The 14,537-nt window shown below is 32.1% G+C and overlaps 1 protein-coding gene across 10 annotated transcripts in view; it reads right to left on the bottom strand.

Moving 5' to 3' along the window:
* Positions 1–2,491: 2,491 nt before the first annotated feature.
* The window catches only part of LOC117168885 (rhophilin-2), a 177,904-nt gene continuing 165,858 nt past the window's right edge, over positions 2,492–14,537 (bottom strand). For 9 of the 10 annotated variants that reach the window (XM_033354790.1, XM_033354791.1, XM_033354792.1 and 6 more), the window contains 5 exons: positions 8,412–8,682; positions 7,992–8,186; positions 7,568–7,797; positions 5,912–6,064; positions 2,492–4,622 (listed from right to left, as the gene is read on the bottom strand). In XM_033354790.1, coding sequence (XP_033210681.1) covers positions 4,422–4,622; positions 5,912–6,064; positions 7,568–7,797; positions 7,992–8,186; positions 8,412–8,682 — 1,050 coding nt within the window. In that variant the 3' untranslated portion in view covers positions 2,492–4,421. The remainder of the gene's footprint in view (positions 4,623–5,911; positions 6,065–7,567; positions 7,798–7,991; positions 8,187–8,411; positions 8,683–14,537) is intronic. The other variant, XM_033354794.1, reaches the window with a different exon arrangement.

Here is a 14,537-nt window from a genome sequence, read left to right as displayed (position 1 = left end):
CGGGCCCCGATCGGGAAAAATGTGGGCCTGATAGGGTAATCTGTCTAGCGCCAGACCGTAAATGAAACGCCCTACCCGAACGAGCCCAGATCTGGGCATCCAAAATGTGGAGCCGATCTGGCCCCTTTAATTTTTTTATTTCTATAATTAGTAAAATTTCAAAAGTTTTTAAATTAATATTTTTTCAACTTATTAATGATATATGCTAATGCATATGGGGCACGTGGAGTGAGATTTAAAAGTAAGGTTACGTTCGAGAAAATATAAAAAGTATTTAATTTATAATGTTACTAAAGTGGACGCTTTCTCGAATACATTTCTGGAAATCTTCAGAAGCTAAAAATGAATATTGATGTTGATTCTAGCGAATTAAAGCTTACCTTTGCCTTTATTGCGGATATAAGAAATCTCACCAACAATTCTGTGATTCCGAACTCGCAATCTACTATTTGCTTTTGGCATTTAAAGTTATATGAAAGAAAACCAATATCACGACGATAACAGAAAACTTGACATAATCTTGTCTAACTTAACCCGACCCGACGTGGTTCTGACGCGAGCCACATCATCTGCCCCCTTGGGGCCATATGTGGAAAATCCGATCGGGACCAGATCGGAACTCGGGAATAAGTTGGGAAATTTCTGCACGGGGGCCTTAAAACGTCGATGGAATCCGCGAAAATCTTTTTTCACATAAAACCGATACATTTTCATTATGATGAGAATGTAATAATTAATTATTTTTTGTGCGATCTTCGAAATTTTGATTTCCGAAGAAGATTCCAAAATTAGTTACGACAATCTTGTATGGCCTTCCAAAATTAACGCTTTTCTTCTTTTGACTTTTTTTTATATCGTGCGTTGTTTGACTTAAAATTTTCATTTTTGTTTGTTTTTTGTATTTTGAAAATGCTATAACTCTGATAATTGTCTTGTTATCAAAAAAAGTCATCAGGATAAATTGTTATTTGAAAATATTTATAACTTTTTGAAATTTAGTCCAAAATAGCTGGCTAAAAAAATCGCCCTTTTTTCATACCCTTATCAAGTATGCCAAAGGACATTTCATTTTGATAATTCCTTCAAATGCGACCGTGTTTACAGACTAGAACGGCAACGCGTCGGCAGACAGACACCGATGTAAAAGCGATTTTTTCTGACTCTTTGATGGAATCCATGAAATTCATTTTTAACATAAAATCAATACTTTTTCATTATGATGAGAATGTAAAAATACTTTAAATTTAGCACCGATGCGAAATTTACAGGGTGATTCGATGAAGAACTGATATAAATACTTGGTAAATATCCAATTTTTCCCTTTATCTTCACCATGAAATTTTCATCTCTTTTAGATCGCAGAATTTATATGCATCTTCATATTCTGAATTTGCTTTTTAATCAAGTGTAGTTGAAGATTAAGTATCTCAATTCTAATACTTTCTCAATTATAAACAATGGTCTTTTGGGTGAACAACTGTTTTCTATCAATTTGTTTTGTTACTTTTCGTCATTTTTCTACAATTTTTTCATTTTTCTTTTTAATGTCATTTTTATGATTAAAACAAAACTACGCGTCCCATGATAAAGTGAATGATAACAAAAATTGTAACTCTTTTTCGGGTAAACAATTTTTGTTAAATCATTTTTTCGTAACTTGTGTCGTTCTTCCACACATTTTTTTGTTTATTTTTTTTCTTTTCAATGTTATTTTTCACAAATAAAACAAAAACTACACGTCCTATCAAGAAGTGATTATCAACAAATTTGTAGATCTTTTTTGGGATCACAATTTTTTCGCGCAATCGAAATTTGAATTTTCGATTTTTCAAGAAAATGCAAAAAGTTGTAATGATAAATTTGTAGGGCTTTCAAAAAGCAATGTTTTTCTTTTCTTGTCTTTTTTTCATATAGTACGTTGTTTGGCTTAAAATTTTGATTTTCAATTGATTTTTTAAATATTATAAATGCTATAACTCTGATGATTTTCTTTTTTTTTCAAAAAGTCATAAGGCTCAATTGTTTGTCTGTGTGAGTACTACAAATAGTCGTACATAAAACTTTGAAATCTAAGAAAAATGGTCCCAAAAATTTTGAACGTGGAGATCCGTTGAAAAACCGTTGTGTCTAATTTCCGATAACTCTAATACTTTCTCAATTATAAATTATGAGAATGTGAAAAACTTTAAATTAATGAATCTTCCATTTTCCTCAGTTTTATCATGCACATAAAGATAACATTCTTCTTTACCCACCAACTGGGATTGACTGGAACTGAATTCTTTTCCTTTCTTCAAGTTTTTGAAATTACCCAACCGGCATTGTGGAAAAACGACAATAATAATTTCAAGATTTTCGTGACACACCTATTTTTCGAAGAGGATAAGACTTTGCTTGTCACAACACGAAGGAGAGGAATAAAAAATTGAACTAGAAAATTGATTCGAGAAAATAATTTTGCAAGGATTAACAATAAATAAATTCCACTCTATTTTTTTGTGTGTGTTTTTTTTTAATCAATACAGTTTAACAGTTACTTATATTAGAACATATACAATATAAGACATATTTATGTATACGAACATCGCTAAGTACAAGGGCCCAAAGTAATTATCATTAAACTGCGTTCCAAAATACAAAAACGGAATGTACAAAATAAATTAAACATGTATATATATCAGCCAAACATAATTGTACCTGTTAAATTCAGTAAAAACTGCACCACGATACCAATCACCGAGTTTTAAATTCCGCATAAAAGTCGCTCGCCTGTGATTGTTATTAACCAAAAATACATGAATATGATACTGGATATTAATATTTACATACGGAGAAGTGTATAAAGGGATTGCCATTAAAAAATATTGAACAAATATCGATGAATTGAACATGAAATTTTCCTTTTAAATGCATTCAACCCTTTTGACAAAAATACTTTATCTACACACATACATAACTTTGTTCGCGGACTTACGTTTCAATCACGTGATGTAAAAATAATCTTGCTTCAAAAAATATTTTGACTCCAAGATTTGAAAACTTGAAAGTATTTCTCCCTTGATTCTAGAAATAAACTTGTGTACTATTTGCTCACAAGTACACAAGTATTGGCACTTAACATTACATCCTACTTTGACGTATTATCAAATATATTGCACACATACGGAAACACGTCCTCACACTCGAAAATTCGTTACTGCGCTGCAAAGATTTTGATAATTACAATGAAAACACAGTTATAACAAAATATAGAAAAATATAGAAGAAAAATTGATTCCGGATAAAGTTATTTTTATGTCGATACATCCCTGTTGAAAGAACCTCTTTTGGAATAAACGTCTAAAACGACCAGACGCAACGTTCAGGAATGGCTATTGCCAATAATAATCTTTTCAACCAATTTTTATCATCTTATACATTTATGAAAGAAAAATTTGTCTTTTAAACTTTTTCAAATTATTTTGAATTATTCTAACTTCCTGGAAAGCTTCTGAATTCTTCTAAATTCTCTAAATTACATAAATTTCCTAAATTCAGGAAATTCAGAGAATGAATTTGGAAAAGTAAAGATATGTAGAGAATTCAAGGATTCCAAGGAATTCAGAGAGATCAAGGTTTTCAGATAATTCAGAGAGAGGTTCCTTTAACAGGGAGACATCAACTTAATGTGTGCCCAATGAATTATGTTGGAAGAATTACATTAACAGAAAAGTGGAACATATCATTCGGATATATAAGAAATTAATATGGCAATTATCCAAAAGGATTTCAAGTTAGTAGAGCTAAACATTCTACGGATCAAGTCGCGATTTTATTTGAAAGGCTTTCTTGCATTGAAGGCATTCCATACACGAACTTCGACGAAATTAACATTAGCATAAGACATTAACATTAGCAATAACAATAACGAATAACCATGGAAGGAAGAAAATAATATGCGTCAGGCAATAATTTATGGCTGTAAGTATGGTTTTTGTTTCTCCAAACTCGCGACAAATACACTTGTTGCTTTCACCAATATTTATACATATACATACGTACAATATTCTAAAAATTTAAATCTAACAGACATTTCATCCATGCTCTCAAGTTTACTTACAATTTGGCAACGATTGACAGTGGAGGCCATTTCTGACGTTTTCCTCCATATTTACACACGTCGATTTCCACTTTCCGATATTATTATTTCAGTGCACTATGGACAAGTTGCAATTTTTGTTTAATAATGGTATGAAACCTTTCTCAGAATCTTAAGATGTAATTTGAAATTTGTGTTTCGATATTACAGATTTCAATTTTTTACAGAAAAGTTTCTCGTATACTTTTGAAAATAAAAGTATGTAGATAAGTTGCATGTAGTTTTGAGCTTTTACAGTATCAGTGCCACTTCCTCGAAAATCAATGCCTTCGGGATACTGAAATCATCTGAGGATAACGTTATCAAATGTGAGGTCTCTACTGTCACGTTGGCCATTCGATTTTTTGAACGGATTCCAAGGAAGTCTTTTGGCTACGTGGGCTGTTGTAACTGATCCTGCAGGACTTGGTTGACCGGAAGAAACGCCCGAGGAACTGCTTGCTGACACACTTCCTTTGTCATGATGGCTCGTCTTTACTGGTTTCTTAAAAAAAAATTAATACAACATAGGGCTCGGACTCAATTCAGAGATAAAAAATAGTATCAACAGTGACATAAAATTTTTTAAATAATAAGCATATATATTACATGAAATTAAAGATAAATAATTTCTTTAAGAAGAAAGAGTAAAAGTTTCATATAAAGAACTGAAACTTGTAATATTTTCGTTTTTCATCAACAAAAAATAGATTAAACACTACACGAAGATCTGTATAGAAAAAGGGCGTATTTACGCTCACTGAAATTTGGTAGAAAAATACATGAAGTAGTAAACAATACATACTAACTTAAATTTTCTTCTTTCTAACATACAATCCAATGAATACAAAAAGCAATAAAACCCAATTTCGAATCAGACAATTCTATAGATACTTAACATACATTTTAAACTTAACTTGCCTGAGGTTTAAAATTTGTTTGATACAAAGTTTTCTTCAATTTAGAATACTTTCTAGCTCTTATTTTTTTATTTTACTTACTGCCCAATCAAACAATTTTTATGTTCTGCTCCGTTGCTTATTGAGAAGTTGCTTCTTTTCTGGACTAAAATCTTTTCTTTTTGAATTCTTTTTAATTTGCAAGCATATTCAGTTTGAACTATTATCAAAACAAAACTTTTAGATGTGAAAATTTTATTATTAATAGAAGAAGAGTACTTCTTTTTTAGGATTATTTATTCTTGAAGCCATTCACATTCTAATATTGTTCATTTGCAGCTTTTTACTCTATAATTATTCACGCTTCTCATTTCATTTTTTTTATTCTGGAAACTGTTGATTTTAACGGAGCGACTCCCAAAGCAGGAAGCGAGGTTAGCGAAACCAGGAAGTGTAGGATACCCTACAGTTAAAAGAAACCATACAGAAGTCTCTAATGACCCTGGTGGTTGATGCAACTATAGGCCTTCAATTAAAATATATAAATTTGATATAGATGATAGTTTAACAATATAAGATTTAAAATATATCGAAAATAATTACGGCTCTCATTTGGAAATACACAAATTTAAATCAGTGCGATCGAAATATGTATTTTTTAATTTTTTAAATAATTTAATTTGAAATTATTTGATTGCGGAGAAAATAGGGGCATTAGTAGAATTTTATTCCAAATAGTGACATCACTCAAAAAAGGTGAAAAAGAGTGTGAATAAGAATAAAAAGATTTAACAGAGAGAAGGAAAATAGGCGACAAATATAAGAATATTTTGGCAAATTGTTTTTCAAACATTGAGATACGATTTAAGCTTAAAATAATATAAGCAATTTTTACCTTTAAATAATTTCTATCCATGGGGGTTACCAACTTTAAACTTATGGAGTCCCCGCACTGTTTGATGAGCCGTACAACCTGATCGTGAGAAGCCCATTTGACATCTTTATCGCCGATACTAACGATGAAGTCTCCTTCTTTCATTCCTCCCAACTGCAACATTAATTCAAATTCATCAATTAAATGAGAGTTTTGAAAAATATTGAATAGAAAAATATTGAAGTAGGTTTTGAAAACTAGGTACCTATTTTTATCAAAATATTGGATTTTTATGAAAATAAAATATTGCGAAAAAGAATAATCAATTAACATAAAAATAAATGAAATAATTGTCTTTATTTTTATTTTGAAAGATTTAGTTAGTTAAAATTTATCTATTAAACAAACGTCAAGCCTATGACCATTAAATATTTTCTCAAGTGAAGCCTGTTAGATTTTGAAGACTTTTTTCAATCAAGTTTAGCTTTCAAATTTTAATTCTTTCTTCAGTTTCAATTATTTCAAATTGTTTAATTAAAGTTTACGTTTAAATTCTTTAAATTCTAAATTTTCGAAGCTTTTTGAATTCCAAACACTTTAAAATTCAAGGCTTTTCTCGTTGAAATTCTTTTCAAGAAAAGAAAGCTTCTATATTATTATTATTATTATTATTATTATTATTATTATATATCGACTTTAAAACTTATAATATTGTGGTATTCAATCAAATTTAGATTATTTTCTGATTTTCAATTCCAGTTCAAAATTTGGATATTAATCAATTTAAAAACTTTCTAGTACTTAAAACGTTGTTTTTGAATCTAGCTTGAGATCTTACAAATTTTAATTATCTTAAAATTCGAAAGTTTCAATTAAAATAGTTCATTATTATTGTAGTTGTTAAAAAATAAGACTTTAATTATTTCCATATGATACTAGTCTTTGATACGAATTCTTTCTAAACTTAAGTTTTGCAAGAGTTAAACTATTTTTTTATACAAGGGTCACAAATTGGAATAGTTTTTAACTTCTAATCTTCTGCGAATTTAGTAGTCTTCAATTTGAAGAAGTTTACAATTCAGTTCCTTTTAAAGTCCATCTCTTTTAATGTTTGTAATAGTTGTTTAGAAACTTTAAATATGCCATTTTTATTATTTTCAAAGTACATAGAAATCGCTAAGTGTCAAATCTGTTAACTTAAAAAACGTTGGCTTCATATTTTCGAATGTATTTAAATCATTGCACTAGAGACTGAGATAAAGGGAAATATGAGACAAGTTTCAGCTGTTGGCTTTGGCGTTTGCATTTGAAAAAATTGAAGTTAATAAAATTTGAACTATTGAAGTATTAAAAACTTCATGAATTTCGGTTTACAAAAATATAAGATTTGGAATGTTTAAAATTAGTCGTTTAAATTAACATATATAATTAAGATATTTACAAAGTACCAGATAAATATATAAAATTAGGCAACCTTAAAACTATTTCATGTTCATCACTAGTAATAATTTTTAGAAAATATTGAAGTTTGAAACTTTGCCCTTAAACTATTGAACTTAACACTCTTGAATTGAATTCTTCGACATTTGTACATTTTTAAATTGGATATGTGAAAGACCTGAACCAGAAGCAAAATAGATTTATTATTGAAAAAAATTAAGATCTTATAAAGCTTACATCTGCAAGTGAATTGTGGTCAACAGCAGCGATAATAACAGGAGCATCGCCTCGCACACTAAAGCCAAATCCTTCGCCTCCCGGTCCTCTTTGAAGTTGGATCAGTCTTGGCGCAGTCCAGTGCCTTTTTGCGGAAAAAATTGCCACTGGACCCAAGGATCTAAAAAGGTCGTCCACACCATGCTGACCGAAATCTGGATGAGTGAGACTCAGTTGAAATTTGGTTGAGGCTGAAAAAAGTACATTTCAATAATTTATCAAAACTCATACAGATAGACAGGCGGATTTAGGTCTCAGACCGGTCAAGGTGCAACTATAATTTTCCTTTTTCGATGGCCCTAGACCTAGCCAATGGTCTTTTTAGCATCTGGTGTACAGAGAAAAACTAGAGAATAATTCCTTCTACATTTTAATTGATAATTACCAATTATATGAGGAGGATCCAGCAATTCCCGGTATTCATCCTCGTCTCCGGCCCGATTGTAAACCTCAAGGGTGGAATCTTGAGATTTCTTTAATACCTTCGCCAAACTTTGTTTTCCTTTGAGTTCTCTGCACATTCTCTGTAATCTTTGACTCTCTTCATGAAGTACCAATGCTTCCCTCAGATGCGCCCGTCCTTTAAATTAAAAATTAATTTTGAATTAATTTTACATTTCTTGCTCTATTTCATTCGAAATTACGAGTATTGACAATTCAATTCACAGACTGATTATAAGAAGGTAATTTAAAAATATTTAATTTCGGAACTTTGAGATTGGATTTTCTTAAAAATTATGAAAAATACAAATATTTTTGTTTAGGAAGAAGCAGGTTTTAACATTTTTGTGAATTTAGAACATACCTAATGATTTTCGTTCGTTATCATCTTTCGGAACGGTGACGTCAATTTGTGTTTTTCCGTCACTTTCCTGAATGCGTTCCAGAATGAGTTTCGCTTCTGGGCGAAACTCAGATAATGGAATATCCAGGAGAGCCGCAGCACAGTGTTTGTGTGCCAGAGCCAAATGATGTTCACGTTTTACGAGAATTAAAGAGACCCACGACTCCGGAACGTAATCTCGAACGGGTTCTCTTGTTATTAATCCATGAACATCACTGTAAACAGTCGACACCTGAAACGAGAATAAAACAAAAAAGTCAGTTTATAATTCTAAGTAACGTTTCAAATTTACAACATAGATGAAAAATGGGAAGAATTTCAACTTGCAAGTCTTTAAGTTTGAACCTTTCTAAGATAAAATTATTTCAATTAAAGAAACTTCCGTTGAAAATTAATGATATTCATTCAAAGTAAAAACAGTGAAACTCAACAAGTTTTCATTTTGAAATTTGAGAGATTTCAGTATAGAAATATTAGGAAGAAATACTCCTGGAGAAGCTATAAAAATATATAGAGTAATTAAAATATTTAACTTATAAGCATAATAATATTTCACGCTAAAATTGCACTTATTTCTTCCTTTGATAGTAAGTGTAAAAACCAGATTTTTCGTTCAATTAGAAAGGTACATTTACGTATGTATGTACAGTGAAACTCTGAGATAAGGCCCCCTGATATAGGCACTCTATCAGGTTAATTCCCCACCTTCTTCATCCCTAAAACCGGCTTAGTCTTAGAGTTTCACTGCATTTACATTATTCTGTACTTCAACAATTCTTTTATTTTTAAAAGAATTTCACGGTTAGTTAAAAAATTTTTAAGTTCGTTTGACTCAAATTTTAAGATTTTTTTATACTGTACTCTTTGCATTTTATATCCGTTCAAACTACAATTCTTATTTCAATTAAACTTTTTTTACTCTGTCCACGTTATAAATTTTCACTCTTTTACATATCCATATATTTTTATATTATCCATTCTGAAAAGCGTTTCTTGTTCTAAGCTTTTTAAAACAAAGTAATTCTATCCAATTTAAAAACAGACCCAGTATTAAAGTGAATCAATTTCGTTTTGAACAAAAATTGTTAAACCGAAGAGTTTAAACTTGAGAGTTCCAAAATCAAAAAGTTCAATTATTAAATGAAAGTGTTTAATTGATTAAAATGTTATTTAATTCAAAAGCATAGTCTTAGTTTTTTGGCGCAAAGAAAACATTAAAAATATTTCCTGACTATTAATCTGCCATCTAAACTCAAGAGATATGTAAGTAATATCTGGATTGGACTAACAGTAGTTACATCTTCAACAAAATAATTGAATTTGCAACAAAATATTATTTCTTAAAGAAACAGTTCTATTTATAACCAAACAATTGAAATTTTAACCAAATAGTTGATTTATCAATCTACCAAGATGAATTTTCGACCAAATAGTCGAGCATTTAACCAAAAAAGATCAAACTTCAACCAAAAACAGTTGCATTTTCAACCAAATAGTTTAAATTTTAACCAGAGTTCAATTTAAAAAATTAAACTTTCATCCAATAAGTTGACTTTTTAACCAGATAGTCGAATTTTCAACCTACGAAGATAAATTCCCAACAAAAAATGTAGTAGTTAATATTTCAACCAAAAACATTAAATTTCTGATCAATTTTCTACTGAAAATGACGAGTTTTCAACAAAACAAACTAATCTTCAACTAAAAAGATGAGTTTGCAACTGTAATTATACATTTTCTCAAAAAAACGAATTTTCAACAAACAATAATTTTTCAGCTCAGAAAGAAAACAAAATGTATCCAAAATGTTAAGCTTTCAAGTCAAAAGACGAATTTATAGCAAACAAACAGTGGGTTTTCAATCCGAAATATCTAACAGTCGCATTCTTATCTAACATAGACCAAATTTGTACTAAAACGGATGATATTTTAAACCAAAAAGAAGAATTTTCTTCCAAGAAGTATAAATCTTTAATAACAAAGTTGAAAGAAAGGAATATAAATACAAAAACAAGGCAAATAAATTACTAACAGAAATATTTTCTAAGGATGGCTGGAAAACATAATTTTTAAAATCCCTTTATTTTTTCAAGACAAATTTTTCATTTCGACTGACCATTAATATTCAAAGATCAGAATCTTAATCTCGTGACATTTTTATCATTGAATTTCAAATTATCATTTAAATTTGTTTAACCTATTAATTATTCTTGACAATTATTCAAAGTGCCTATTATAGAAATTCCCTGACTTTTGCAAAAAAATTTAAAAATCCCTGACTTTTCGCTGACTTTCCCTGACCAATACAATTGTCTAGCTATTACTTAATTTTCAGAGTTTTCGGTACCTACGGACACCTTGATTCATTATATAATTTGAAAATTTACCAAAGTGAAAGATTTTTAATTTCAAGATTTAATACTAGAAAATCTTGAAATAAAATTTGATGACAAGCAATAAGAGCACTTTTAGCTTTAATGATTCTCAAATTTGCATCAGGGTACGGACTATAAAAATGTTACGTTCCGTACGGTCATGGGTCAGCCTAACCCGGCAACTTTGAGCGACTGTATATTGGCCTGCAATTCGTCGATTGAAACCTTTTTTTTTAAATCAATCTGAAATTTACTCAGAATTACGATGGTTTCATTAAACTTGTAATATTAGTTTATTTAGCGAAGTTATATTTGAAAATATAAACAATTTTTAAACAAATTTCATGAAATTTTTATTGTTTAGCTTGCCATTTTTTGAACAAAAAGATAAAAAAATTTTATAAGTAGGTTTTGAAAGCTACACAATTGTACTTTAAAATGGCTGCGTTTGCTTTTCGATTTGCTTCAAAATTTTTTTTAAACTACGAAAGCTAGCGTTTTTTGTGTAGCGATAAAACCTTCTTCAATTAATTTATCATAAATGTCGTAAAGAGAAATATATTTTAAAATGCAAAAAATACTTTTTATAGATAATATAGATGATTATATCGTGGATAATCGACAGAAATTGCTTAAATTTTCTTATTGAATTCTATAAACTAGATACTATTACAAGTTATTTGTGGACTCGCAGCATATCTTAGCTACATACATGCTCCTTGCATATGGTCAACAAATTCGTCTCTGACATCCATTTCCTCTGGTAAAGTACGAAGAGTAGCACAAATCACGGGAAATAATATGCACTTACAGACGAGTTGTGCTAGTCTTCGTGCGGGGCATCATTATATTCAATATATTAATATCAAAATAAATTAAAAATAACGTAATTATATATACCAGTATACTCTACTGCATAAAATGCTTGTAAAAAACAATTTTTAATTTTCACAAATCATGGATTTTGTCACGTTCAGTACGTATTGGGTGCAAAATACCCGACTCCAATTTCTCTAAACGCATAATTTGCACACAAAGCGCAAACTGAAGCTGCCAACCGACGCGACGCTGTAAACGTTCGCACCTCAGAAATGTTTCCCGCCCGGTACGGGCCCCAAACATCGAATACTTCCACAGTGGCACTACGTTAAAAATTCGCTAGGGTTACGCTAATGCAGTTCGTACCCTGAGGGTTAAATAAATTAAAATAAAAATATCAATTAAAATTAAAGTTTGTAAAAGTCAATAATTTCTGGATACTTATAATTCGGGGGCATTTTATATTTGAAAATTAAAATAAAAAATTGAAACTTTCAAACTTTCAAACTATAAAGCCTCTCTTTTCTCAACTGTAAACTTCACAATTGAAGCTGGTTCAAGTTGGTAAATTAAACTAGAAGGATTTCTGAAATGTATTTCTAAATGCAATTTAAAAATGGTGAATTTAATTTTGAGCCCTCCAGGATAAAAAAATTCCTGTGTATTAAAAAAGATTACAAGAAAAACTCTCGTAAATAAAAATTTGAAACTTGCTATAAATTTTGGAATTTTTCATCTTTCAACGGGTATCTAGTTTGTTAAATTACATGTTTATCAAATCAAGAGATAAGTACCTTTAAATTAATGCAAATTAAATGTACTATTCGCTATAAAATTTAAACTGGTATTTTCATTTCTCTGTATTAAACTACTACTACTGCAGTTAGGACAGAGGCTGGGCGATGGCGAATGCTATGGTAAAAGAGGACGGAGAGTGAGTAAGATGGGTGTATCGCGATAGACTATGTGTTTATGAATATGCAAGGGTGGGAGGAGATAGAGAAATTCGCAGGGGAAGGGAGGGTGGAATCAAACCATCAGCCATTAAGTTTGTGGATACCGGGGGAGGCTGGCGAAAGGAAGGGTGGGGAAGAAGGGTTGTTAGGGGAGAGGATGTCATTGACGAGAGAGGCGATAGAGAAGTTAGGAAGTTGAGAAGTTCAAGAGTTGAGAAGTTCAAGAGCAGTTGGGCAACGTAAGCTTCGAGGGGAGTCTGTGGACGAGATATGGGAGGATCTAAAAGAGAAAGTGAAAGGTTGTGTGGAAAAGAAGGTATTTAGGAAGAAGAAGAAGAAGAAGAAGAAGAAGAAGAAGAAAGGAATGGTTAAGCCGTGGTGGGATAGGAAATGTAAAATGATGAAGAGAAAGGTGAAAAAGAAGTACAGGAAGTGGAAGGAAGGAACCGAGAAAAGGAGGAGTACGTAGAAATGAGGAAGGAGTTTAAGGAGATGTGTAAGAAGAAAGAGCAGGAAAAGGAAAAAGTGCTGGAAGAGGAGTTCAGAAGTATTAAGACAGAAGGGGACGTGTGAAAGATAATTAATAGGTTTAGGAGATGTAGGGTGGGGATAAGTGAGAAGATAGGGAGCGACGATTGGAGGAAACTTTTTAAGCATTCATTTCAGGGGTCAGATACACGGAAGACTGATGAGGGCATTAGAAGAGCGAGGGAGTTAGATGGAGAGGAGCTGAAAGACGAGGAGATAGAGAGGCAGATAATAAAGTTAAAAAAATCTAAGGCAGCAGAGCTGGACGGAGTGGGGAACGAAGCGTAGCTGTTGAACACACAAGAAGTAAGACAGAATCTGAAGGGGGTAGTGAAACAATTATGGAGGGGGGAGGGATACCCAAGAGGGTGGAGGGTAGGTTGATCGTACCACTGTATAAGAAAGGGGATAGAGAGAGGCAGGAAAATGATAGAAGAATCACGCTCATGAATACTACGTACAAAACATACGCGATGGTGTTGGCAGATAGGCTGCGTAAGGATGTTGAGGGGAAAGAAATATTGCCGGAGACGCAGGCGGGCTTTAGGGAGGGAAGGAGTACTATTGACAATACTTACGTCATGCAGCACTTGGTGGAAAGAGAACTAATCAAAAAGGGTGCCAAAGTGTACCCGTTTTTTTGCAGATCTGAAGAGCGCGTTCCCTTCGGTGGATAGGGGAGGTTGTGGGAGGTAATGGAAGAGAGGGGAGTGAAGATGATCGAGAGAGTAAGAGAGGTATACGAGGAAACGAAAGATAGGGTGAGAGGAGGGGAGGGAATCTCTGAGTGATTCTGGATGGATAGGGAGTTGAGGCAAGGGTGCCCACTCAGCCCAAAGCGTTTTGCAATTTTGATCGCGGATATGGAAAGTAAGCTAGCGGCCGGAGTGGTAAGAGGATGATTGGTAGGAGGAGTCAGGATATGGTCACTCGCATAAGCAGATGACATAGTGCTGCTAGCAAAGAGCGAGGAGAATTTAAAGGAGACGATGAAAAGGTTGAGAAGGTACTTGGACAAAAATTTAGGGTTAGAGAAGAGGTAGGTCGCAGACGATTTAGTAAGGAGAAAGAAATTGTTTGATTCGCTAGTGATGAGTGTGTTATTTTACGGAGTGGAGGTGTGGGAGTGGAAGATAAGTAAGGAGGTAAATAGGATTCAGGAGAGGTATGTAAAGTGGACACTGGGGTTGACAAGGAATACGCCGAACTATATTGTCAAAAGGGAGACAGGAAGAACGAGTTTAGGTATTATAACAGGGAGTCGAGCGTGTAAATATGAGGAAAATTTTTTGGAAGAGGAGGGAAGTAAGCTGGTTAGGGAGTGTTGGTGGGAGAAGGAGAACAGACGTAGTGGTGCAAAGATGGAGATGGGAAGAGAAAAGTATTTTAGAACGAATGGATTGCAGATG

Source organism: Belonocnema kinseyi, chromosome 3 (assembly GCF_010883055.1).
Source record: "Belonocnema kinseyi isolate 2016_QV_RU_SX_M_011 chromosome 3, B_treatae_v1, whole genome shotgun sequence".
In the NCBI taxonomy this organism is placed as follows: domain Eukaryota; kingdom Metazoa; phylum Arthropoda; class Insecta; order Hymenoptera; family Cynipidae; genus Belonocnema; species Belonocnema kinseyi.
Note: the sequence above shows the minus strand (reverse complement) of the source record. Positions and strands in the feature narration are given on the sequence as shown.